The sequence below is a fragment of the Gordionus sp. m RMFG-2023 genome, chromosome 2, assembly GCF_954871325.1.
Source record: "Gordionus sp. m RMFG-2023 chromosome 2, tfGorSpeb1-WG-v2, whole genome shotgun sequence".
Lineage (NCBI taxonomy): Eukaryota > Metazoa > Nematomorpha > Gordioida > Chordodea > Parachordodidae > Gordionus > Gordionus sp. m RMFG-2023.
In genome coordinates, this window is record NC_088776.1 from 45,058,721 (window position 1) to 45,084,679 (window position 25,959).

At 27.6% G+C, this 25,959-nt stretch overlaps 1 protein-coding gene across 4 annotated transcripts in view; it reads right to left on the reverse strand.

Annotated features, from left to right (window-relative positions):
- Positions 1 to 1,432: 1,432 nt before the first annotated feature.
- LOC135925127 (uncharacterized) overlaps positions 1,433 to 25,959 on the reverse strand; it is a 64,155-nt gene continuing 39,628 nt past the window's right edge. For 3 of the 4 annotated variants that reach the window (XM_065460318.1, XM_065460315.1, XM_065460317.1), the window contains 26 exons: positions 17,140 to 17,304; positions 16,879 to 17,070; positions 16,697 to 16,823; positions 16,284 to 16,426; positions 16,030 to 16,230; positions 15,750 to 15,977; positions 15,522 to 15,655; positions 14,127 to 14,320; positions 12,784 to 12,908; positions 12,395 to 12,706; positions 11,951 to 12,116; positions 11,398 to 11,890; positions 11,190 to 11,352; positions 10,935 to 11,075; positions 10,522 to 10,878; positions 8,569 to 8,998; positions 8,329 to 8,522; positions 8,081 to 8,284; positions 7,631 to 8,032; positions 7,429 to 7,587; positions 7,134 to 7,382; positions 6,980 to 7,087; positions 6,836 to 6,935; positions 6,134 to 6,771; positions 5,626 to 5,721; positions 1,755 to 1,970 (listed from right to left, as the gene is read on the reverse strand). In XM_065460318.1, coding sequence (XP_065316390.1) covers positions 1,873 to 1,970; positions 5,626 to 5,721; positions 6,134 to 6,771; positions 6,836 to 6,935; positions 6,980 to 7,087; positions 7,134 to 7,382; positions 7,429 to 7,587; positions 7,631 to 8,032; positions 8,081 to 8,284; positions 8,329 to 8,522; positions 8,569 to 8,998; positions 10,522 to 10,878; positions 10,935 to 11,075; positions 11,190 to 11,352; positions 11,398 to 11,890; positions 11,951 to 12,116; positions 12,395 to 12,706; positions 12,784 to 12,908; positions 14,127 to 14,320; positions 15,522 to 15,655; positions 15,750 to 15,977; positions 16,030 to 16,230; positions 16,284 to 16,426; positions 16,697 to 16,823; positions 16,879 to 17,070; positions 17,140 to 17,304 — 5,819 coding nt within the window. In that variant the 3' untranslated portion in view covers positions 1,755 to 1,872. Of the gene's footprint in view, positions 1,570 to 1,754; positions 1,971 to 5,625; positions 5,722 to 6,133; positions 6,772 to 6,835; positions 6,936 to 6,979; positions 7,088 to 7,133; positions 7,383 to 7,428; positions 7,588 to 7,630; positions 8,033 to 8,080; positions 8,285 to 8,328; positions 8,523 to 8,568; positions 8,999 to 10,521; positions 10,879 to 10,934; positions 11,076 to 11,189; positions 11,353 to 11,397; positions 11,891 to 11,950; positions 12,117 to 12,394; positions 12,707 to 12,783; positions 12,909 to 14,126; positions 14,321 to 15,521; positions 15,656 to 15,749; positions 15,978 to 16,029; positions 16,231 to 16,283; positions 16,427 to 16,696; positions 16,824 to 16,878; positions 17,071 to 17,139; positions 17,305 to 25,959 lie in introns of those variants that run through there. The other variant, XM_065460316.1, reaches the window with a different exon arrangement.

The following is a 25,959-nucleotide window of genomic DNA, read 5'->3' on the forward strand; positions in this document are numbered from 1 at the left end:
TCATAAGGGAAGACGATTCGACAAATTCCCTGAACGTCTTCAAGGCATCCAGATACAATTCAAAGGGGCGATTTGAAACAATTCAAGGTCGATACAATTCAAAGGGTGATTCGATACAACACCACTACAGAGAAAGGGACGCTGGGCTTGTGAAGGGTGGGCGTGTTGTAGCTGTTGAAAAAAAGAAGAAATAAATTTAATATAATACATAAAATGTCAGTTATTTTCTGACAGGAAAATTAGTCTTTCCTGGTGAATGGGAAGAAAACGAAAAGAGATCACATGGGTTATTGTTGAATAAAAATCCTTTGTTGGAGATTTGGAGTAAAGATATTAGATTAATTGGAGAAGATTTCAGCTGGGAGGAACAAAGAATGGACCTGTGGGGATGAAGAAAATATGAAGCTGGATAATTATTAATTTATAATCTTTATATTTTTTTAATGGATAGATAAATATAATTATGAATAAATTTGGATCGTTTTACACATGTTAAAATTATTTTTTTGAAAGATAATAAATATCGATTTGATAAGCGGATAAGAGTATGATAGAGCATGCAATGAGTTGGCAATTTAATGGACTTCAGTCATTTATTAAAAAGAAAATGTCTAAAAACTGTATATGCCCACTGTTCTCATTTCCTCAACTTGGCAATTCTTAATTGATGTTTTTTACATTTTTTTTTAATATGCCGGTTTTATATGTTTAATTTTTATATTTTCACATTAATCTGAATTTGTGTATTAGAACTAGTCATTAGTCGTAATAAATATATAAAACTTAAGATATTTTTAAACAACAAGAATATCACCTAAAAAAATTAACCCCTTATAGATAATTAAGTGTTTTTGTAAGCTGGTAAATTCAACATAATAACAATAAAACTAACCCAAAATAGTATAAACACTAAGGTAATATCCACCATCAACAGTTTTTTTTAAATCGCATTTATCATAAAATACAACAACAAATAAACTAATTACCTCCTAAAGAAATCTCTATAAAAAATAAACAAGCACAATTTTCGTGATTAAATTCACTTATTTTTTATAAACTTCTTGCCAATATTGGAACTAAATCACCCTTATATATATACTTCTATCTATGCTCAAAATTTTACAGAGGTATCGTCATGTAGGGTAAATGGCTGCCAAACATTGAACGCTAATACACTGCACTGGATATGCCTCCTAAGGGATGGTGGAGTGCTAACTTGATTGAAGGATTGTTTCAGTGTGATAGGATATACGGTAGTAGGTTTTATAATTAATCTACTTTATTATAGTTACCTATCTCTATGTAAAATTAACTTCAGAATAAATTTAACTTGGTATTTTAAATATAAAATATGCAACAATTTCTAAATAACTCTAATTTTATGTTGGTAGCACATTAATATTCTGTTTATTATATGCTATCTGTTACAATTCATATTATATATATACACGCACATGAAATTCACATATCAAATATTACATTATATACAAATCATGAATACCAAAATTTTTTCATTTAAATTATAAGTAAGATCGCATTCCAATTTCTATGATCCCTATTATTTAAATCCTATTTAAATAATAAAAAAGTTAAAAATAATTCATATTAAAAGTTTTAAAATTTGTACTTTAGAAATTCTGATAAAAATATTATGAAAGTCAAAAATATTTTTAGATACAGTTATTACAGTAATCAATAAGTTATTAGTTTTTACAAAATCAAATTAACTTTTATTAGAAATTAAAGCACAACAAAAATGTATAAGCTATTTTATAGATTAGAAATAAATGAGAGAATATATACGCATCATATTATTATGGAATATATTATTTGAGTTTAGACAAAAGCTTTAATTTGTTTGATGTGCGTTAGTTATAAGCGAGCATCGGTATGGTTAATGATTGTATTTTTCGTGTTTATTTTTTTAGTATGGGAGTTAGTATCATTATCGATATTATTAAGATTCGTGTCTATTGATTTTTTAATTTAAATAATTATACAAAATAACAAATATATTATTCAAAGTAATCGTAGGGTTTTAATTGAATTCAGGTGTTTTATTGACCCGATTTTCTTAGTTATACCATAAATCCTTTATAGTGGCTGTTTTTTTAAATTTATTTATTTTTTTCGGAATTATATACCAACATGTGTACTGTACCTACCCTACCTTTAATTCTGCATTGGAATTATGGGTTAGCTTTAAAATATTATACAAACATCAATAGGAATGTCGCATTAAATTAAAATTGATTAAAAATCTCAGAAATTGTCTAAAATTAATTGGATAAGAAGCACTAAACACATGCTAGAATGCAATTTCGACAAAAATAAAGAAATTAAAAGGCGTCCTCTAAAAGGATTTAAATTTTAAAAATTGTCACTGCCATGATTTTTTAAAGCCCTACGAAATATACAAAAATATGGTTTTGTTTAAAAAATTTAATGAAATCTGTTTGTATTATATTATTAAAGAAGTACATAGAATAGGGTTTTTTTTAAATTTGATTTGTATAATTTTTTTAGACGAGCATTCTTAGGGGAGGTCTAACTAATTAGTTCAATATGAAGACCTTTTTACAGCACACAAAAAAGTAAAGTTTTTTTTATTATAAGGTGATCCATTAGGATCCCTTTTTCTGTTTGCAACCATTAATATAATTCAAACCATTAATTCAGAACTCTCACTTTCACTCCACATCTGGGATATAGATGACGGTATCGTTAGTGAACCTCAATTATAAACCAATAAAGCCGTACACATTATCAAGGAAATAGAATGCGGTGTTGGACTCATTCTCAACCTCACAAAATCCGAATTTATGCAAGTACCTTCAAAGAGGAGCTATCACATCTAAATTCCCCAGTAGGCGGATTCACGGCAATCAGTGCCTTCCTCCACTACTCTTGACATTTTTTTTAACCTTGGTTACCTCTTGACTTGCTACCCTCGCATAAATCATTCTTCCTCCGTAAAAACTTCTTTAACATTCCACGTATACTTTATGCTCTGTGCTCATGCTTATTTTTAAATATCCTATACCTCTCAGTATTTATGAAAAGAAATAAAAGATCTAACCGAAAATATTATTTTGAATCTAAAATTCAATGAAACACATGGGCTCAAGCTTCATTACCCATAAATGGTGATTTAGGGATTAGATCTCCCACCGATCTTGTTCTCACTGCCTTTATTTCGAGCAGTTTACTTTCGAAACCTACAATCACGACCCACACCTCACAAAGTGACTTATTCTCAGATGATGTTATCCTGCTATAGAGGACACGTGTTGATGATGTCATATCGCCCAAATCTAATATACAGAAGGATTGGAACAGGTCAGTTTTAGCATGCTGCGTTAAATCTCTATATCTAGCATGCTCCCAACAGACCGTTCTCTCTTACTTCTTTACTTAATAGATGACATGAATTTAAGGAAATAATTCCTTCCAAAAATCTTCAACTCCAACTAACTAACAATGAGCTGATCCACGCAATAAGGATCCGCTTAAATTCTACAATACCCTTTCCTCATCTCTGCTCTAGCTGCAGAATTTCCTTAGACTGCAAAGGAAGACACAGGCTACATTACAGATCGTGCAAAGGAGGAATCCTCAGACACACCCAATGCATTACCTTGATCCAGCGGGCATCGCCCAAATACTCGTTATACTTGAACCACCAGGACTTTTTAGATCTGATGTAAAGAGCCTGACGAAATCACCCTAATTCCATGAAAACGGGTCAATTTCTGGCGTGATTCTTGTATAGATCCATTAGCTTTATCCAACCAAACTTTAAACCTACTTGAGCAAAAAGAATAACATAAAATTTTCAAATAGGAAATATCAGAAGATCACATATTTATCCCAATAATATCCACAACCTTAGCCTCCTTTGGTAAGCTTGCATTATCCTTCATCACAGATTTAGAATCTCACATCTGCAAGCATACTGGAAATTTTAATTGCAGTCTTCTCTCCACAGATCTTCGCTAGATTCACTTTTTTTCTGTATTCTTATCATTTTACACTATATTTCAACTTTATTTTATTTAATTTTAAATTTGTTTTTTCATACATAAATTTTGTATTACTTATATTATTTAATAAATATTCGATACTTAAAATTATTTTTTTTAATTTTAATAAATAAATATTTTAAATAGCTTGTTATTTTTTTTATTAAAAAATTTAACTTTTTTTAAAAGTATTTATTCATATAGTGGCAAATGAAATGATGATTTTAAAATAATTTATTATGCTTTTATTATTTGCGGAAAAAAGTGCCAATAAAATTTGTTATCGTAAAGAGTTTTCTTTTTATCTATGTAAAATATAATTTAAATTTCAAAAATATTAAAAAAAAATAAATGGTATCATATGGATATTACCTCCCACATCCATATCAGAAAGCTTAGAAATTTAAAAATTAAAGGGAAAAGTTGAATTGATTGCACCATCTTATTCTAATAATTTTATGGCCTTAAAAATGCTAAATCTTATCTATTTTATTGTAAATTTTGGTAAATTAAAAACAAATGTCATATATGATTAACTCCTGTTTCAAATATATTTAGTTTTCATATATTGGCGTTTCAAATGAAGTAGCTCGCGTTAGTAGCATAAATATGATTTTAAAATGGTCAAAAGTACATCATGCCCTTCAAAATGTTAAATAGGAATTAATATATGGATTGCAGTTAGAAAATATTTATAAGCTAATTATTATATATCACAAACAACACTACATGATAATCTAGTCTATAAATATAAAAGTTATATTCTTGCAAAAGAGGAAGCCTAAAGAAAATGGATATATATTTATGGTAAAGTTAGACAAAATCCACAATTACAAATTGGATATAATCTCTTTTTATAAAGATGCTTTTCGTAGTATTTATTAATGATTTTAAGATATTAATTTATTCCAAAGTATAAATCTAGTGGTGCACCAACCTTTACAATCTCAGGGGGGCTCTATCTCCTGTGCCCCCTCCCGTGAAGTTACGGTATAGATCACAGCGCTAGAGTAGATACTTTTCAATTATATCTCTAGATACATACGCATATCTTAGAATCATGTAAGGTGAACATAATGTCATAAATTAAAATAAATAATAAATTTTTCTGGCCATCTAATATAAAATAAACTTTTATAAATTACTAACTCTTGTTAAATTTAAGTAATGTTAAAATTTAATAATCACCTTTATTAATCTTGATAATTGTTTTTATAAGAATAAATAGATGTTCATGAATTAAGTTGTGATCAAAAAACTATTGGAATAAATTAGCGTTTTAAACATTAATAAATATTATAAAAGTATCAAAAAAAATTATAAAAAAAGATACGAAACCCAATTCGTGATTGTGGATTTTGTTTAACTTTTCCAGCACAAACATATGTCTATTTTGGTTAGGTATACGTTTGAAAATTACTATCGCACTGTTTATAAGTTCTATTACACTTGAAAGGATTTTATTTATAGGTTGGATTATACTATATTATATATAATACCTTTTTTGTATGCTGTATAAAGCGTTCATTAGATACATAGATGTTTTAAATTGAAACATTTATAAAATTATAATGAAAAATTTTGGATATTATACGTAGCTTACTTGTGATATTAGGCGGAGGCATAACTCTACCGTATTTGGTGGCTTCTTCCATATTTTTATTGGAAAACGAAGTCATGTTATCAAATTTGATGTCTTCTAATAAATAATGTAAGGCAGAAAATATAATGTGTATATGTTGATCGTTGTAATAAGGAATATCAAAGATTAAAAATCCCAGAGTGGGAATTCAAACCAAGTTTTGTTTATAATCCGTTAAAAATAAAAGAACGGAAACTAGAGCCTATTAAATTTTTTGGAACCAAAATCTGATTTCTAAAATATTAAGAATTGAGTTCTTTTCAGTGGATGTTCTAAGCTCCGAATATAGTATTATATTAAATATTTTAAATCACGTTATTAAAAAAAATCTAAATTGATATAATATTATACAAATATTTTTTAGAACTTAGCTTATGTTATAAAAATAATTAACATTATTGACAAATTAATTAATATATACATATAGTATATAATAAACTATTTAATTTTTTTGAATTTATATTTAAACCTGGACCAGGATTGTAAGCATGATTCTGATAGGTGTATATATCATAAAAATTATCATCTTCAACCCTGTGATTTAGAGTACCATTAGGATTCTGCGCAGAGCCATAATCGTATATTCCACGTGTTGAAGCTGGGTAGGTTATGTAATAAGGAAGATGATGGGTTGGTCCACCTTCTAAAGGACTAAGTCTTGGGATCGCCCCATTATTGTTAAGAGTAGGGGGAATAGGAGCGATTAAAAAATTATCGTCTTTAGAAGCTAGAGCATTAATGTCTGGCTGTTTAATACTGCTATTAAGATGATCAACATCCATTAACTGATGTTGGTTAAGATGGGGAGGCCTCCTCCTGAAAGTATTATTCATATGCACTAAGCCTTCAGTTATATCGCCTTGATAATTGTTGTCGAGTATGGGAAGAGAACTCATGAGCATTGGATGGGAAACCGGTACGATCATCATTTGCTCTTTAGGATAATGATTGCCTTTGTCTTCATATATATTTTGAGTTTTTTTTGATTTTTTTTTTGATTTTTTTCCATTATTTGCATACACATTATCTTCGTTTATATACATATCAGGATGAGAAACACCTTTGAAATTATTATGTCGTCTTTTCTTAGAGGATTTTGCACTATTTCTAATTAGTTAATAAAGATATTTATTATTTCTAATTAATAAACACTTAAGATATATATATGTACTTTACGCATATCATCCATAAAATAAACACTATTAACACCAAGAATATCACTGAACCAGATATACCTCCAACTATAAATTTCAATTCTCGAGTGCGATTTCCTATAATTAAATATAAGGTATTTTTTAATAATATAAAAAATTACTATCTGCGCATATTAATCCAGAAAAGCTTTCGGAACAATCGCAATACTGTATATTGAACTCATTTTTTTTGCAAATCCCATTGTTAAGACAAAAATTATCACAAGAATCTATATTACAATATTCGTATTTCTATCTAGATTTTAATTGTGCTACCTTTACAAAAGTGTCCATCTCCTAAATATCCTATTTTGCATTGGCATTGGTAGGAATCAAATGTGTCGCTACAATCAGCAAATTCATGGCATGTATGATTTCCTAAACGACATTCATTAGTATCGTTACACCCGATAAAGCCATCACCAACAAAACCTTCATAGCATATACAAGTGTATCCAGCTTTAGTGTTTATACAAGTCGCATTAGCTACACATTTTGCCTCACCTGTTTCGCATTCATTTGTCGCTATTTATCCATTATTAATATATGTTTATATAATTATTTGGCTTACATATACAATCATTAAAATGAGTTGAACCCTCTTTTAGTGTTGTAAAGTCCTCGGGGCAACTAATACAAGTCTCCATCTGGATAGAAGGCTGATATGTTCCAATCGGACATATTTTACAAATGTTTGAATCATTTAAATATGATCCAGAGGTGCATATTGCTAAATAAATTTATATTTAAAATAATAGGAATATTTTAAATACGTATTATACACTCCTGAATTTTTCTAGAGCCTTCATATGTTGTTGTAAATCCTGAAGGACAAGGGAGACATCTATCGTGAACCACATATGTTCTATATCTACCTTTCACACACTTTTGACAAATTCCATTTATGCTGTATTCCATACCTGATTCACATTCCTCTAGACATTGTGATAAAGATGTGGAATTAGTTAAAACAGTAGTAGTTGCTAGGGCATAAGCTTGATTATCATATTTATGAACATGTGATATCAAAGGTTCTAGATTATTGTTTATTCTTCCTTCCATAACTAATTTAATTGGAATATAAGAGTTGACAGGACACGAAATGCAGTCAAACATCCCCCAATCTGGTTGATAAAATCCGTATCCACAATCATGACATGTTTGAGTATCACCACCTTAATTTAATATGCATAAATTTTACAAAAACTCTAAATAAAAGGTACCGTAATATTTTCCCGGAGGGCACGATTCTTTGCAATCTGTAATAGATATTGCTCCCATTATCGCTGTTTTGCTAGGTTTGTTATTTATTAAAGGACAAGGTTTACAAAAATTCACACTTCCTTCGATATCTTGATAAGAATCCTTAGGGCATAATATACATTTTTTAATGTTTGGGTCAAAAGAGCTTCCCATCGAACAATTTACTTTATACAAATTATTAAACAGTTAATAAATAATAAAAAATTACCGCAATTATCTCCTAGTAAGATTTGACCTTTAGAAAAACATAATGGCTTGATATTAACCTTAATTTTGTCTTTCATGACACTAACACCAGGTAGGCTATTCTCAAAATCAAATCCTTTCGATAAATAAAAATGGTCCATCAATACATCTTTTAAAGGGGAAAATCTACCCTCTAATCTATTCTTCAATGGGTCGCTAATATTATGCGAGTATAACGTGTATTCATTAATTATAAAATTACTTGATAGAAATGAATTGAAAATCAGCTATATAATAATTTCCTTTGTTCAGTTGATTAATATCAACTTTCGAATTTGTATCTATTAGAGAACTTTGAGTGTCAACGAAGTCACTTAAGACAATAAGGTTTTTTTTATCTGATAAATCGGTAGGGTCTTTTTCAGTGAAAAATAAATCATGGTCATTTTCTGTAGACCTTTTTTTAAACTTGGAATGTTCGTTTTGACATAATATCTCAATTTCGATATTTTGATTGCACTGATTATCAATAGAATTTTTAGGTACATCACACATCATTTCCCAGTAGATATTCAAAATGTCCAATTCTTTTCTTATGCGTCTTTCCAACTCTATTTTTCCAGCCGAATTACAGGGTCCCTTTGTTTTGAATAAGGCTGACATTTCAACAGTCTTTTCAGCACGCCTCATTCCTATATAGATTTTAATATATAGAATGTTTATGAATGTTGATTGTCTTTCATAATCTCGAAGCAAATAACAATCAAGGAATCAAATCCAATATATTATTAATTTTAAAAAACAAATTTTTTAAAATTAATTATATTATTTTGTATCTTTGAGTATAGAAATAATGATCTCCATTCAAACTTTCAATTTTAAGTCCAGCCCAGCCCCAAATATTTTTTAAAAAATTTTCCAGCCCGGCCCGATTCTGAACAAATAATTTTTTATTTGTCCCGAATAGCTTGGCTCGAGGAAATAATTTGCACGGCACGGATTTATTTAAATACCGAAATTAATTTTTTTTTAAAGTTTTATACAATTAACTTTTGTTTTATTTTTAATTATATATTTTAGCGTCAATGTGTTTTTTCCACTTTAAATCATTTTTTGAGCGTGTTTAAATATTTAAAAAATTTGATTTTACCGGAAATGTATGCCGTCAAGTTCGGAATAACTACCCTATGGATTTCAAATAATTTTTCCATGAACTTTTAAACTTAATATAATTTTTATTAAAATTTCCCTATATTTTTAATAATTATAAATAACTCAAAGGTTAACAGCAAAATTGTCTGCAATTCTTAGGATAGGTATTCCAAACATGCTAGATGGCATGTTCGATAAAATCATATTACTAAATTTAAAAAAACTCGCTTAAAAAATGATTTAAGGTTGAAAAAATAACACTTTGCCTCTAACATATATATATATGAGATATTGGACATTGTATTATTAACCTCAAAATAAAAGATATATGGTGCCTAGTTTGCTTCAAATAAATAAAATTTAATATCTTTTTAACTTAAAAAAAATATTCTACAAATAAATAATAAATATTGGCGTCATGTTTCTTGAAAACATATTTGTTTTACACAAAATTGAATTGATTATATATGTCATAATTTTTAAAGGGATCATGACTATCCGGGATCTTCACGGGATTTAAAGGGATAAATAAAAAATTAGGGTTGATAATTAAGGAATGATAATACGGGATTATCACGTTTTAATAAAAAATTAGGGTTGATAATTAAGGAATGATAATACGGGATTATCACGTTTTAATCGTGATAAAGAGGAATCTTATTTAAAAAGCGTTTTCCACGAGTTTCGTTGCGTTTTTAATTTTCAATTTTGTTTTTTTTGGCCTTATGATATAAGATATGTCTAGTATAGGGTATCATTCGATAGCTAATCAAAAGATTTATTCAACTGGAGGTCAATCTCTGCCCCAGTGATAATACCGTATAGTTCTTTATCCTTTAAAAAATTGAAATTTTAAAGGGATCCCTTTAAATCCCGTGAAGATCCCGGATAGTCATGATCCCTTTAAAAATTACGACATATATATTACAAAATTCAAAACCGCCAGATTTTTTAAGAAAATGTTAGGCAACCTACCCCGAACCAATATTTTAAAAAAAATAGAGCCTGGGCCGGTTTATGACTTAGCCTATTTTTCTATCTTCTAAATTCAACGACTATATACCTGAGCATTGTGGGAAAGAAGGGTTATCTTCATCTAAGTTAGGCCTCCAAATACCTTCTTGTCCACATGTATAGAATTTAGGAACTGGTATGGAAAAGCTACTATTGTATTCATGCTCACAACTTATGCTACAGAATCCAAAATTCGAGCCAGACCCCCAATTACCACATTCAATTTTTAGCTGTTTCGTATCTGCAAGTCCCAGTTTCTTAACTGAAGCTATTAATGATTGCATCCTAGTATTACAATCCCGTGTTTTTTGATTGACAAATATATTAAAATTGCATAAATCCATATTTCCAGATGAGTCCTTAGCTATTATGGATACCATATGTTTTCCCAAAGCAAAATAAGAACCTAATTATTTAGAGGAGATTATTTATAATTTATGTTCTATTGATATGAATAATTACCAGATTCATGAGAAGATTCAATGTTAACAATTTTTTTGTTGTCTTTCAATACTATAGTTGACCAATTTACTAAAATTCCCCTCTTTTCAGTAGAAATAGTTATTTCAGAAGGACAATTAGCAATCCTAGGAGAGTTTTTGTCTATAAAATTATTTACTTTAGATATAATAGCAATAACTTTATATCTTGAAATTAATTTTAATATAATATAGATTTAAGATTAAAAATATAGAAATTCAGCTTAAATGAGTAAACCAAGTTTAAGAGGGTCACATATCGAAGGATCATTTCGACCTTCTTCACACAAAGAATTTCCGCAGCTTGAAGGTATCCTTTCAGTGTCACCAACCATATGATAATCTGACCATCTGGCTAATAAACCATCGTAAACTATTGGAGCTTTTGCACAATTAACGCTCTAATTTTCATATATCAATAAATATTTTATTTTAAAGAATAAAACTTGCAAAGGTATTTCAGCCTCATAACTCAATATTCTGTCCCACAAATTGACCCTGCTTACGTAACCCCTAAATTGAGTGTTTAAAGGAAATCCTTTTGCGGTATTATCTATTGATGTTAACGTATCGAGATCTGGTTTATAAATACTTGTCTGCTTCAAATCTCCCCACACAATATCTCCCAAGGTGATGGATAGATACTCGGGAAATTTGTTATTCTTTCTTCGTCTGTTTTTTCTTTTATAAGTCTCCTCTACTAGTTCATCCACATTCGTTATTCGTACTCCGTCTAATATAATATCAAAGGAATTTTCATTGGAAGAGAGAGTTATCATTAAATGATGCCACAGACCATCGTTAATAGTCTTGGCAGCATTAGGATCTGACGAACCGAAAAATATAACTTTGTGTGGGTCATTTTTAAAGATATTGATATGCACACCAATGTAATCTATCTTCAATAATTCTCTGACGGGATTTATAGCCCTGTCGGATCTATATAATATAAATTATCATTTAATTATTTAAAATTGATGATAAAGGGTTGCAGCTCACTCCATTTCCCATAAGGTTAAGATGTTTCCTTTGTCCTTGTAATCCAAATATCTTACCCATAACCCTATTGTTATACTGTGGGTTCTAAGATTGAGAGGGCTTTGTAAATATGCACCAGATTTTCTGTTTTTCCCATTGATGTATAAATCCCATAACACATCTACTTCTATATAAAATGAAATATATAATTTATTTTTATTATTATGATTCTTTAAGTAGCAGCAAGTAGAAATTTTTAGCTGGAGAGACACTTATTGAAACTAAAAATTAGTTCATAGAAATTCCAAAGGTTATATTTATGTAATCCTATATATTTAAAATTTCATGCTAAATATCGCATTTAAAAATATTATGATATCCACAAATATACATAATCTTGTTGTAGACTATCAAAAATATACCCATAAAATTATGAAGGTAAATTAAATGTTATTTAAAAAATACCTTTATCGCACTTAGGACCCGTTGTATTAAATGGGCATTGGCAGGTAAAAGAATTGATCCCGTCTATACATTTAGCAAAATCAGGGCATTTATTATTGTTACCTTCTGTGTTTCGGCAATCATCTATATTAATAGTACATCTTTGACCTTCGAACCCTAATGGACATTCACATTTAAAAGATGAAGGTTCATTTTGGCTAACGTAAAACGGCGAATCTGAAGATAAAACCACTTCTTTGCAAACACCTCCATTTTTGCAAGGTGAATCATCGCAAGGATTTTTTAACTTTTCGCAACCATTACCGTAAAAGCCTGGAAAAATAACGAGATTGTGGAATTTGAAATGTTAAAAAAAAATTTTTCTCATAATTTAAAAAATTATTAATTACTTGTGGGGCATAAACATTTCATATTTCCATTTTCAACAACGCATGTTCCTCCGTTTAAGCATGGAATACCAGCACACAAATCAGGAGATCCTGTACATCGTTTACCACTATACCCTGGTTCACACCTTTTCGGTTATATATAAAAAATAAATCAATAAATCTGCAAAATTCAAAATTCCTGACCTTAAATAATATATTATATCCTAATTATATTAATATACTAGTCTAGACTGAAGATTCATTTATTACGATTCATTCTAAATTGTGTATAGCAAAGGAGTCAGCTGTAAATGCCATTCGTGTGGTCTTCACCATTGGTTAAATGACATTTATGTTGAAAAAAAATTACTCCATCATAGTACATTGTTTTTAATGTTGTAAAAGATGATTTATTAAATTTTACTTAAAAAATGATTTTTAAAAATTATACTAAAATTCAATATAAATTATATCAAAATAAAATATATTTAAAAAAATAAATAGGAATATACTAAAATTTATATAAAAAAAACATTTTAAAAATAAGGAAACCATCATCCTAGAGAGGAGTAAATGCTTAAGAAATTGGACTGGCAGATTTTGAGAGAAATCTGCTTATGAAAGCAGAATCCTTTGTTGCGGGTACCAGTAATAAGTTTACTTTTTTTAACCAATAGAACATCCCTATCGTGTTGGTAACTATTAGTAAAATAGAGTGTCTGTGTGAGACTAGCATATTTTTTTTAAAGACTTCTGCCTTTTCAATGGCAGCAGGTGTAATTCCAGATTAGTGAATATTTTTAAACAATACAAAACAAAAAATGTCATTAATTCTACATGAAGACCACAAAATGATGTGTACATCTTATAGCTATTTGCGTACCCGAAAATATCTCACCGGATCAAGTTTTCACTTATATGGGTATACAATAATTAAATTATACTGTTGTATTTAATTTTGGTACTCTTTAGGAGTAGAAATTTTTCACAATTATATAAGTGTGAGATAAATTGATAGCGTTTGAGATTTAATAATATAATTTTTAGTTCTATTACCGTACCCAGGTATATAAAAAATGGAATTTCCTCAAATTTCGATAGATAGTGGCAAATTATTAAGTCATATCCAACATTTATATTAATTATTATTAGAAATTAATAGGATTGGGCTATAAATTTGTGTCCGAATTTGAAAAACATGTGCCTAATAATGAAGGTGCACCAAAATTTTTGTTTAAATTGTGGAGGTGATCTTATTAAAAACCTAAATTAGAGAAGTTTTAACGGGAATATATTACGGTATGATTAAATTGATTTCATTAATTTTGATACAAATTGACATAATAAAAATTTGATGTTCATACGAGCAAAAATAGTCCTTAAATATATTGAAACATTTTCCGCCATTTCTGCAATCCGAATTTTCGCAAGAATCAACAATAATTTCACAGTTTTTTCCTTTCCATCCGGACTGGCATTTACATTGATAGTCCGCAATCTTATCCAAACAGGTTCCACCATTCAAACATGGATCCATGACACAATCATCTACATTAATCTAAAGAGAATAATTTTTAGTGTGAGGTTAACGAGAATTATTTATTATTTCAGAGATATCTGTAGGGATACCTTTACAAAGCTCAGCCCGGATTCAATAATAATTTTCATTTTCAAACTCGGTCCAGTATTTCTATGAATTTTTTGCCCGCCCCGGGTATTTTTTTGTCATTTTATGGCCCAGATTAACCCGAAATTTTAAAATTTTGTTATTTTGAATTATTTCTGGCTGTATTTTATAAATTATTTCTAAGAGAAATTGAAAAAATATTAGAAATAAATGAAATATCAAACGGTCCATTATATAATCTGATTTATTTTTGATAGAAATGGGAGAATTTACTTTCAAAATAAATCTAAAATTATTTATGAGATTTTTTTGCCTAATTTAAAATAAATTTCGTTATAACTCAGTCAGCAGAGATTTTTTTTGGTGAAAATCTAAAAATGAACCCCAATGTATTTTTAAAGATGCATGGATGTTAGTAACTATAAAATTAAAAATGACATTTACTATAAAAAAAACATTTTATTTATAATTAAAGGTCCCACCTTAGCACAAATCCAGACGTGGCACATATCTAATATATATACTAATCATGTAGCACCTAAATGCTTATCTTGAATTGGCGTTGTGACATATACATAAAGATGCTTGGAAGAGGTTAAAACGGGGTTTTCCAATAATTTTCAATCAAATGATAGAAACTGCAATATAACATGCTCTCTTTTATAAAAATAAGTATTGACCTTATTGAACATCTTTTTTCCCCTCATATCCAAAAAAACTCTTTTAGGCCATTTGGATTAGAATTGGCAACAAGACATCAATACTAATAAAAACAGAGGGTGTTGCATATATTATAACTTAATTTTTAAAAGGCTTTTTGTGCTTAATATTTATTTTTATATTTATATTATATAATTTGCCACTTCTTTAATTAGTCTATCGTTTAAAATTGTAAATATATTTTAATCTTTATATTTGAAGGAATTAAATTATGTTTATTTAATTTATTCAATGCAATATTTATTTCACTTAAAAATTAGGAATCAATTCTTGATAATTTAATAAAATCAGTGCTTCAAAATAAAAATAAATTAATAAAAAAAAAATTGCGCTTGTAAATCATATGACCAAAAAAATAATCCGCTGCTAACTGGTTCTTACAAAATTTATATATGTGGTAAAAGTTAACTACCTCACAGTTTGTTCCAATAAATCCAGGTTTACATTTGCATTTATAATCTCCTAATAGATCCCTACACTCGATAGATCCTATAGGATCGCAAGGATTATTAAGACATTCATCTACATCTATTTCACATGTTTTACCTGATGAAACATATAAATTTATAAAAAAAAATAAAATAATTAAGGGTACAAATTTTTTAAAAAATTAAATATGTAGAATAAAATCAAAATTTACCTTGAGTTCCTACATCGCATTCACATGAATATGTATCATTTCCATCATGACAAATACCATTATTAAGACATGGATTATGAGCACAATCATTAATATTATGTTGGCATTCAAATCCCGTAAATCCAGGTGGGCATATACATTCATAGTTGTCGATCATATCTATACATGAGCCGCTATTCTTGCATGGATTTGGTGAACATTCGTCGATATTGATTTCGCAGTTATCACCTATTTTGCATTTACTTTATTTACGAACATTAATTCATAATTTTTTATATACCCGCATAGCCGTAGAGACATACGCACTCCTTGTAAAGCAATCTATCTACGCAAGTTCCATTATGGCAAGGGTTAGGGTCGCATAAATTCTCTTTTATTTCACATCTCTTGCCTTTAAATCCCATTGGACAAGCACATTCATAGTCCATGTGCAGATCTGTGCACGGAGCTCCTAACAAACATGGTTCTTCCGAGCAATCATCTGTTATTAAGGATATTAAGAGGCAATAGCTTTAATTAATAAATATTTTTTACCGATATTAATTTGACAATACCGTCCTGTCCAACCTGGAGTGCATTTACACGTGAAGCGATCTAGAGGAGCTGCTTCGCATATTGCTCCATTTAAACAAGGGTTCTGATGATCGGAACCACATGAATTTATAGTTTCATTGCAACTTTTCATTATTAGACATCAAAAATTTTATTATATAATATTTTGGTTAGCAATTAATATTTCTTTGATTATGTAAAAAGGATGGCTGAAATGTAGTTCACCTAATTTAACATTTCTAATATATTGAAAAGATTTTAAAAGAGAAAATAAGCCGAATTTCTCCTTAGCAATATTGAAAAATAAATATTTTAAAAAAAATTATGAAACTTATTTATTAAATTTTTGCCCTCCTCCCTCTCTGAAAAAAAGTGGACACCAAGTATTATTTTACTATTTGCCAGTAAATCCCTTTCTACAGAGACAATGATAGGGATCTGAATTTTGACACATGGATGAGGCGTGGCATGAATTATTTTCGCACATATTCGGAGGTATTTCACATCGATATCCACTATATGCTAATGCAAAAAATAAAATGTGATTCTTAATGATCAAAATTTTAGACTATAATACCTCTGGGACAGGTGCAAGAATACCCGTTACTTCCATCTTGACATGTGCCACCATTAAAACATGGTCCCGTCTCGCATTCATCTATATTCGTCTTACATAAAGCTCCAGTATAACCCGAGGGGCACACGCACACTTCCTTGTGATATAGTACTTTACATAATCCACCATTTTGGCAAAGATCCGTACAAATGACTGTTATATCGAAAATAATAGATTAAAAATGATAATAATTGAGCACGTTTTATATGTATATTTAATTACCTTTTTCACAATTATTCATAGAAATGGAACCATTTCCTTTAGTAAAGGAATCTTCCGGACATTCATGGCAGTAAATTTGACCAGATTTATCTTGATAATAGTTTTTAGGACATGCCATGCATATCTCTAAGCCAGTAGGAGAAAAGTACCCTGGTTGACAAGATTCTTTTTTTTAACATATATTTTTTAAAAAAATTTATTTTAATTAGATTTTGTATAAATATTTGTGAGTTGTGAGACATGTATCAGAAATTTTATAGTCAAATAAAATATTTCATATGCCATACATAACATATCATCGCTTGCATTGGTATTCCTTTTCCTATCTGACGATGTTTCAAAATAATACTAAAATATCGTATCTCAATACTAATAAAAATGTGTTAATTACATTTTGTGACATAACCTAAATTATATTTTATTTTATAGTTATTTTTAGACATTTATATTTAAATAATAACAGCATATAAATTTAATCTTAAAATATTGTAAATTTAAATACAGTATAATAGAATTGAGCAAGCTTCATTTATATCCTTTTAATAATTAATGAAGTTATAAAGTGGTTATAATAGATTTTCTTACAAGATATATAATTTCATATATTTTGAATGGTAAATGTTTTAACAATCATGATCAGGCGCGTACGCAGGAATTTGGTCTGGGGGAGGGGGGATAATAAAATTTTTTAAGAAATATTATTGTTTTTTAAAAATATCAAGCATAAATTTATTAACTAATAACTATTTCTAATACACAATTTTTAATTAATGTGAATTAAAAAAAAATTATATGTAAAGAATCACTTAAATGACCCAAAATAGAAATTTGAATTTTTTGAGCCTTTACACAAAAAGTTTCTTAGGAATAATTGCATTTTGTATGTTATATATTTATAATGTAAAATCCAATCTTCGTTGTGATTGAGCTAATTTTTTAATTATCCCATCCTTGCTTGTCGTCAAACGCCTATGTTCAAAAGATCCAAACCTTTCAATCTACTTTCAGATGTTGTACTTCTTGGTACGTTTTTCAGAGACCTGCAGGCCCGGCCCCCGGGCCGGACAGTATTTTAATTTTTTTAAATATACCCGGGGCCCGAATTTTTAAAAAAAACACCCAAGCCGGGCTGTATTTTTTAAAACAGCCTATATTCGAAATCGTTATTATTAGTTATAAAAATCAAAAATAAATATAATTTATTTTAAAAAAATCCAGGCCCCTGAAAATTTTATTATGAAAAAAGCCGGGCTGAGCCTGAAAATATTTTTAAAAAACCCAGGCCAGGCCTAAAAATTAAAAAAAATCCGGACCGTGCCCTGCAAATGGCACTTCGGCAGGCCTCTGTTATTCTTCTTAAAAAAGAGAATGTTCTCTCATTAGTTTACTAATGGGAAGAGTTTATAAACCCTTTTAATAAACTGGGAATTTAATCTAAAATGTGTTTGAAATAATGCAGAGCATCCATAGCATTTTTTGGGACTATATCAACCATAGTTAATCTTATTAACATAGTTATTCAGCTAGTAAGGCATCATAAGATACTTTAACATCTTCATAATAAAAATCTAACAAATATTTTTTTTCTATCACCTTATGAAAAAGGTTGGGAAGGCTTTTGTGGAAGTAATATTTGCAGATTAGTAAGTGCTGCATGATGAATTAAAAATTCATTTATTTGGGTTATAAATGTATCTGTATTTAGATATACTCTTCTACTGATCCTATATTAATGTTTTAACGATGAGCTTGCCTTGCTACAAGTCGAGGGAGACAAATATTAAACACGTATAGCTCTGCTTTTGACTCAACAATAAAATATAAAATATGAAATTCTTCATCAACATTAGCCCTAATTTCCTTGAGTTCTGATAAAATGCTCTCCTCTATTCTCATCTTCTTAATCAAGTCAATGTCATGTTTTTGAAAGTAATACTTAAAATAGTTGTATAATTAAATAATACATTCTAATGAGAAATAAAATTTGGAATAAGCATTGAATCCAATAATTTTCTTGCTTCTGAGGAAATATTTTATTGTGATATTTCAGTAATAGCAAATATTTGGCTCTTCTTAACTCCTTAAAAGCTGTTACTGCTTGATGGCAGAGACTCTATCTCGTTTGATAAGGTTGTAATTTCTTTTTCCCTGTTGGACAAGAAGTTTCAGAAATAATTATTATTTGACTAGAAATTTAAATGGTAGATAAATATTACGCCACTAAAAATTTGAAAATAATAAATAAATATTTTGCCGGAAAACTTGAAATCGAAATTAATTGATTAAGTAACTTATTAGATAAATGTGATAATAAATATAATTAAATATATATTTAATATGAGATACGAATAAATATAATTAAATATATATTTAATATGAGATACGAATAAATATTAACAAATATAAATTAATATAAACAATAATATTTTTGAAAAATATATCCGGCATCTGCATTTTTTGGCTTTAGGGAGGGGGGGGGATTTGCTCCCCCCCCCGCTGCGTACGCCAATGATCATGATCATTTATATAAAAATATGTGAAATAGGATCATTTTTATCGATTGTAAACTCATCAAATAATGGGCCAAATTTTAACCTATCCTTATTAGTGGTCTGAGAACCAATACTAAAAACGTAAGATTAACAAAATATTGTATTGGTATTGGGTCTAAAATATTGGTATTGGGTAAAATATTGGTATTGGTTTAAACAATATTTTTTATTTCTTGTATTAATAATGGTATTGGTTTAAACTCAAATTATTAATTAAAAGAATAGAAATAATTACTGTTAAAACAGGGCTGAGAAATAAGTTTCAAAATTTTACTGAATGCAAATTTTGTTTTTAAACTAGGAATTTAAGTGATGTAACAGGCGAGTAGACATGAATTTTCTAAGGGGTGGGGGGAAATAATTTTTTTATATTAAAATAATTTTTTTTAAGCATAAAAAATTTTTAGAATTAATCATCATATAAAATTTGTTAGAGACAATCATATTTAAAAATATGATAATTTCGAACACAAATAATAAAATATTAGAAAATACAAAATATTAAGAGAAATATAATACGGTTAAATATTATAGTTATATAAATCGGTATGTAAATCACAATAAAATATAAAATTAAAACATTATATAATGATTTAAAAAGTTAGTCAATATATCGTTCATATAAAAATTTAATCTTCTTTGCGGTTGGGCCAATTTTTTAATAATTTGTTTTGTGTTAGGGATTAGATCTCGATGAGTAAGCTAATCTAATGATATTGGTTTTTATTCTCTGTAATGAAGAAAAGGTCCTTTCATTTGTTTATGTAATAATTGGTATCCTTGCCAAAATATACAGTAATCTTAATATATTTGGAAAACTTATAAATCGTTTTCAGTATCATCAACATTATCTATCATTATTAACACTATTTGCTCTTCATTCATTATAATATCATAAATGAATAGATAATAGATATCATGTAAAAAATTTACTTCCACAGTACAAATAAACTATAATTATCAGAGACCTGCAGAGGTACCATTTGCACGGCCCGGCCCGGTTTTAAATTTTTTAGGCCCGGCCCGGATATTTAAAAAAAAAATTTTTACGGCCCGGACCGGATTTAAAAAATTAAGGCCCGGCCCGGATATTTTTTTAAAAAAAAATTTCAGGCCCGGCTCGGAATTTTTTAAAATTATATTCGACCTGGTATATACAAAAATTCACCTATGAGTTATTTTACCATATTTTTCAGCGAGTATTATCGCTTATTATTTAAAAAATACATGTAAAAAGCTAATATTTTGAGAATATTATATTGAATTTATAAAAATTATAAAACTGTTATTTATAAAAATGGATATTTTGAGCATATACTATATTTTATATTGCATTTATAAAAATAAAACTAATATTTAATTTATAAAAATGGAAAATATTTTGAGAAAATAATATATTGTATTTAATTTACTATTTAATTTATAAAATAAAAATAAATCGCTATTTAAAAAAATGCATGTATAATAAATAGTATTTTGAAAATATAATCTAATTGCACAATATTAATATAATTTATTTTATAATATAAATTTTTAACAAAAGAAGATAATTGTATTATATAATATTGTAAAAAAGAATAATGAAAAATGTTGGATTAAAAACTTTCATGACTCAAGGTAAATATAATAAATGCAATAAATATTTGACAGTTTGCAAAGTAAAAAACCAGCATGATTGACGAAACCCTATGCTCAAGGAAGATATTAAAAATTCACAAATTATCACCAAGAAAGAGAAGCATATCTACCTTTTCAGGTTGAAGATTACTTCTTCTTTCTTCAAGAATTCTTCCAGTAGTGGAAAAATTCCGCTCACAGCTTGCACTTGAAGCAGGAATTGCCAATTTTTCTAAAATTGGAAATTCGCTTTGATGAGCCGCCCACCACTTTAACAAATTATCCACCTTAAATGTTTCATCTATTTTTTTATTTATGTAATTATAATATTCATCATCGGGTATTGACATATTACCAGAATTACCATCGCCCCATTTGTCATAAAATTCAGTTTGTTTAACAACAGTCGTAATTTGACTGGTCGATGGTATTTCATTTACTTCCTGAGCCTCTTGCAATTTAATATAATCTTTTATATAGTTTTCCGTCATCTTGCGATCTGTCTCTGACTACATACGTAATTGCTTGAATTTGGGACAGAGAAAAAGAGAAATAAAATGATACTTGTGTAAAACAAATTTTTCAATTAAAAAATGCTTTATATTAAGTAAAATCAATTTTATTTCTCCTTTTTCGCTTTGAAAGGCATTACAAACTTCAAGAAGTGATATTCCTTTATTTGATTGTTTTGGTAAAATATATTCTAAAAATTTAGATATGAATTATAAAAAAATATATTAATAATACTTGAATATTGGGGCTTATTTAAGATATTCCTTTATTTGATTGTTTTGGTAAAATATGTTGTAAAAATTTAGATATGAATTATAAAAAAATATATTAATACTTTGAATAAATTTGGAGGAAATTCATAATTAGATCGATCTGTGGGTGTTAGGTAGTGTTAACCATCACCCAATATATTATTTTAATCATAACTGTAATATAATATAATCTTATAACCATTAACTCATAATGTAAAAATTTTTATAAAAAATATTAAGGCCCGGCCCGGGTTTAACAATCTTAGGCCCGGCCCGGATATATTAAAAAAAAATTTTTTCGGCCCGGCCCGGATATGTTTAAAAAAATTTTTTTAGGTCCGGCCCGGGCCGGGCCGGGTTTAGGGCCGGGCCTACAGGTCTCTGATAATTTATACACCAATATTGATATCAGAATATATAAAAGTTTGCATTTGCATTAAATATTGGATGTAATAAGTTTAGGTAATTTAAAGAAAGTAAAAAAATATATCGCGATATAATGATCCACGAAAAAACAAAATAATCTAATATATATAATCTCCATAATCAAGTATCTTCCTAATGTATTTAAAATTTAAGGAGACTATATATTGTAATGATATTTACGAGAGTGGAACACAAAACTCCCGTTTCAAAGTCGTATGTTTTAAGCATGCACCAACTTTATAATTAAATTTAAAATATTAATTATATATATATTAATTAATAGCTGTTCTGCCTTTTATTACCATATTAGCTTACGCGGTTGAAGTGTAATTATTTGGTTTGTGTGTATGGTACTAAATATACTTTATTAATAAATTTTATATAAATATTAAAATTTGGGAGAAAAAGAGGTAAAATTGTTGCAATGTATACCGTTTGCATGTATTAAAAATATCAAAATTTAAATTTGTGATGGAAATCATATTGGATAAAATTTAAAATAAAGATGCTTTAAAATTTTTGAATTTTAAATATGGGTTATACATTCCTGAAATTTTTTTTTTTGCAGACATAGCCAGGCCTGATCAAAAAACCAAGTCCCATGCAATTTTCATAAAATTTTGTCATTTATTTTTATTTTAATTTATATAAAAATGTCTTAAACTTAATTTTATATTTAGAATAAAATTTAGATTTGTGATAGAAATCATATTGTGTAAAATATAAAATAGAAATGCTTGAAAATTTTTTAATTTTAAATATGGGCTAGATATTGGCCTGAAAATTTTTTTTTGCAGAAATCTCCAGGCCTGATAAAAAAAACCCAAGCCCATGCAATTTTTATATTCTGATTTTATTTTTAAATGAATTATAACTTTTATATATTTTATTTCAGTTCTCAACTAACAAAATTATGGTCTTTGGCGGGCTTGAGAAGATTTTCCCAACAATTTGGTTCAGAGATTTACCTATCTCCAGGCTTGGGTAGTGTTGTTAAATGGCTCATTTTGAGCCGATTTTTTAAAACGGCTATATCAATATTTTAACCAGAAAAATATTGCCTAAGCCTGGAGATTTCGATTATATATCTCTAGAACTTTGTTCCTTCTATGAGCAAAATCTTCAGGCTTGCGTAATATTTTTCTGGATGAAATATTGAGTTAGCCGTTTTTAAAAATCGGCTCAAAACGAGCCGTTTAACAACACTAGGCTTGGGGAAAATTTACAAAATTATTATGGATTGGCCAGGTTTGAAAAAAAAATTTCAGGCCAATGTCTACCCCATATTTATATTTAAAAAATTTCCAAGCATCTCTATTTTAAATTTTATTCAATATGATTTCTATCACAAATTTAAATTTTATTCTAAATATAAAATTAAATTTTATTCTAAATATAAAATTAAATTTTATTCTAAATATAAAATTAAATTTAAGACATTATTATTAAATTACAATAGAAATAAATGGCAAAATTTTGGGAAAGTTGCATGGGGCGGTGTTTTTTGGTCAGGTCTAGCTGTGTCTGCAAAACAGAATTTTAAGGCCAATGTCTAACCCATATTTAAAATTCAAAAATTTTGAAATCTCTATTTTTAATTTTACCCAATATGATTCCTATCACAAATACGGGTTACATTGTAACAATTTTACCTCTTTTTCTCCTAAATTTTAATATAAAGCATATTTAGTAACATATACACAAACTAACTAATTACCCCTAACCCCGTCATTCTTGACGGGTTATTAGCTAGTTATATATATTAATCTCTTTTTAATATTGGTATTGGTCAGAGTTGGTCAGGTCCTCTGGAAAAAGAATCTAGATACAGATACAGATTCTTTATAAAAAAATGAATCTTAGATACAGATACTAGTATCTTTTTCAAAATATCAAAAAGATACAAGATAAAAGATACTTGTATCTTTTACTAAATTAGAGTATCTTAAATACAAGATACTTTTAAATTATCATTACCAATTAAATTAGAATAGTTTATAAAATACAGTTTTTATTATTTATTTGTGAAGAGCATAGCATACACATATAAGAATGAATATTTGCAATAATTAATAAAATATTTATTGATGACTAGGTTTTATGTAAAAAGAAATTTAATAAAATCATTCGTATTCACAAAATTTTTTTTATAATAACTAGAGATTTTAATATTAATTTTTGCCCATTAATAGTATAAACAGGGATGGGTAAGTAGTATATTTAATGGTAGTTGAAAATGTGCAAATAAGAAAAAAAATTAAATCAAATGGTTAATTAGAATTTGCAGGTTATTTTCTGTTGTTTTAAATATAGATTATATTCGGAGTATATGGCTAAATGGCATCTCTAAAAAAATTATACTAGTTTTATTTTATTCATTATCTTTGATAAGTATTTATCATTACTTGTTTGTGATATTTATGTATTTTTTAAATTAGATATATTTTCTAATTTGACTTATTAATTCTTGCATTTGTAATATTATATATATATATATATAAATATCATTTAAATCTCTTTTCAATTTTTATTTATATATTTCTTTCAAAATCATTAATTATAATATAAAAAATATGAAAATAATGTACAACATTATATTATTTTATTGTTAATTTCATAGCAATTTTCTTTAATGCATTTTAAATTGATTAAATTTTGTAAATAAATACTGTAATGTAATTTTACTTATATCATAAATAAATAAAAGTAACTAATAAAGTTAAATTCTACCTTATTATAATTATTTTATTAAGAGCCTTTTAAAATTATCTAATATTATATATCAATTGTAGCTTAAATATTTCCTCTAATAAGAACTTTCTAAAATAATTAAATATAAAATATATTAAGGATGTGTCGATATTTTTTATCGGATCGCATCGGGCCGATATTTTACCCCTTTTAAAATATCTGTTATCGGTCAATATTATAAAATTTGATCCGATATAAAAATGGCTTCTTTAACAAAATTAAAATGTTATAAAATTAAAAAAAATAGTTATATCTGAAATCATTTATTTTTATAAATAAAATCGGAATCCATTTTTATGTATATTTTTTTAATAATAATAATTAATTAATAAACATTCATATTGTTATTTTTTTGCGCATTCTGTTTATAAAGTGTGCAATAATCTCTTCAGAATCTGTTTTTAGTGAAGCTGGTGATATTGACAGTTACTATCGCCGCAAGCTGACCTCTGATAAATTTGAAATATTGGTATTTTTAAAAAGAAATCTTCGCTATATTAATGTTAAATATTATTTTAAATATTTATTTCAAATTTCATAATATAATTGTTTATTACTTAATATGTATATAGATTAATGTTATTACTTATTATATAAAAGTGATTTAACAATAAAAATATTTTATATACTTTTAGAATTGCAATCGAATTGAATATAAACTATAACTGATCATTATAATATATTTAAATGACATAAGTTATGGTATAGTT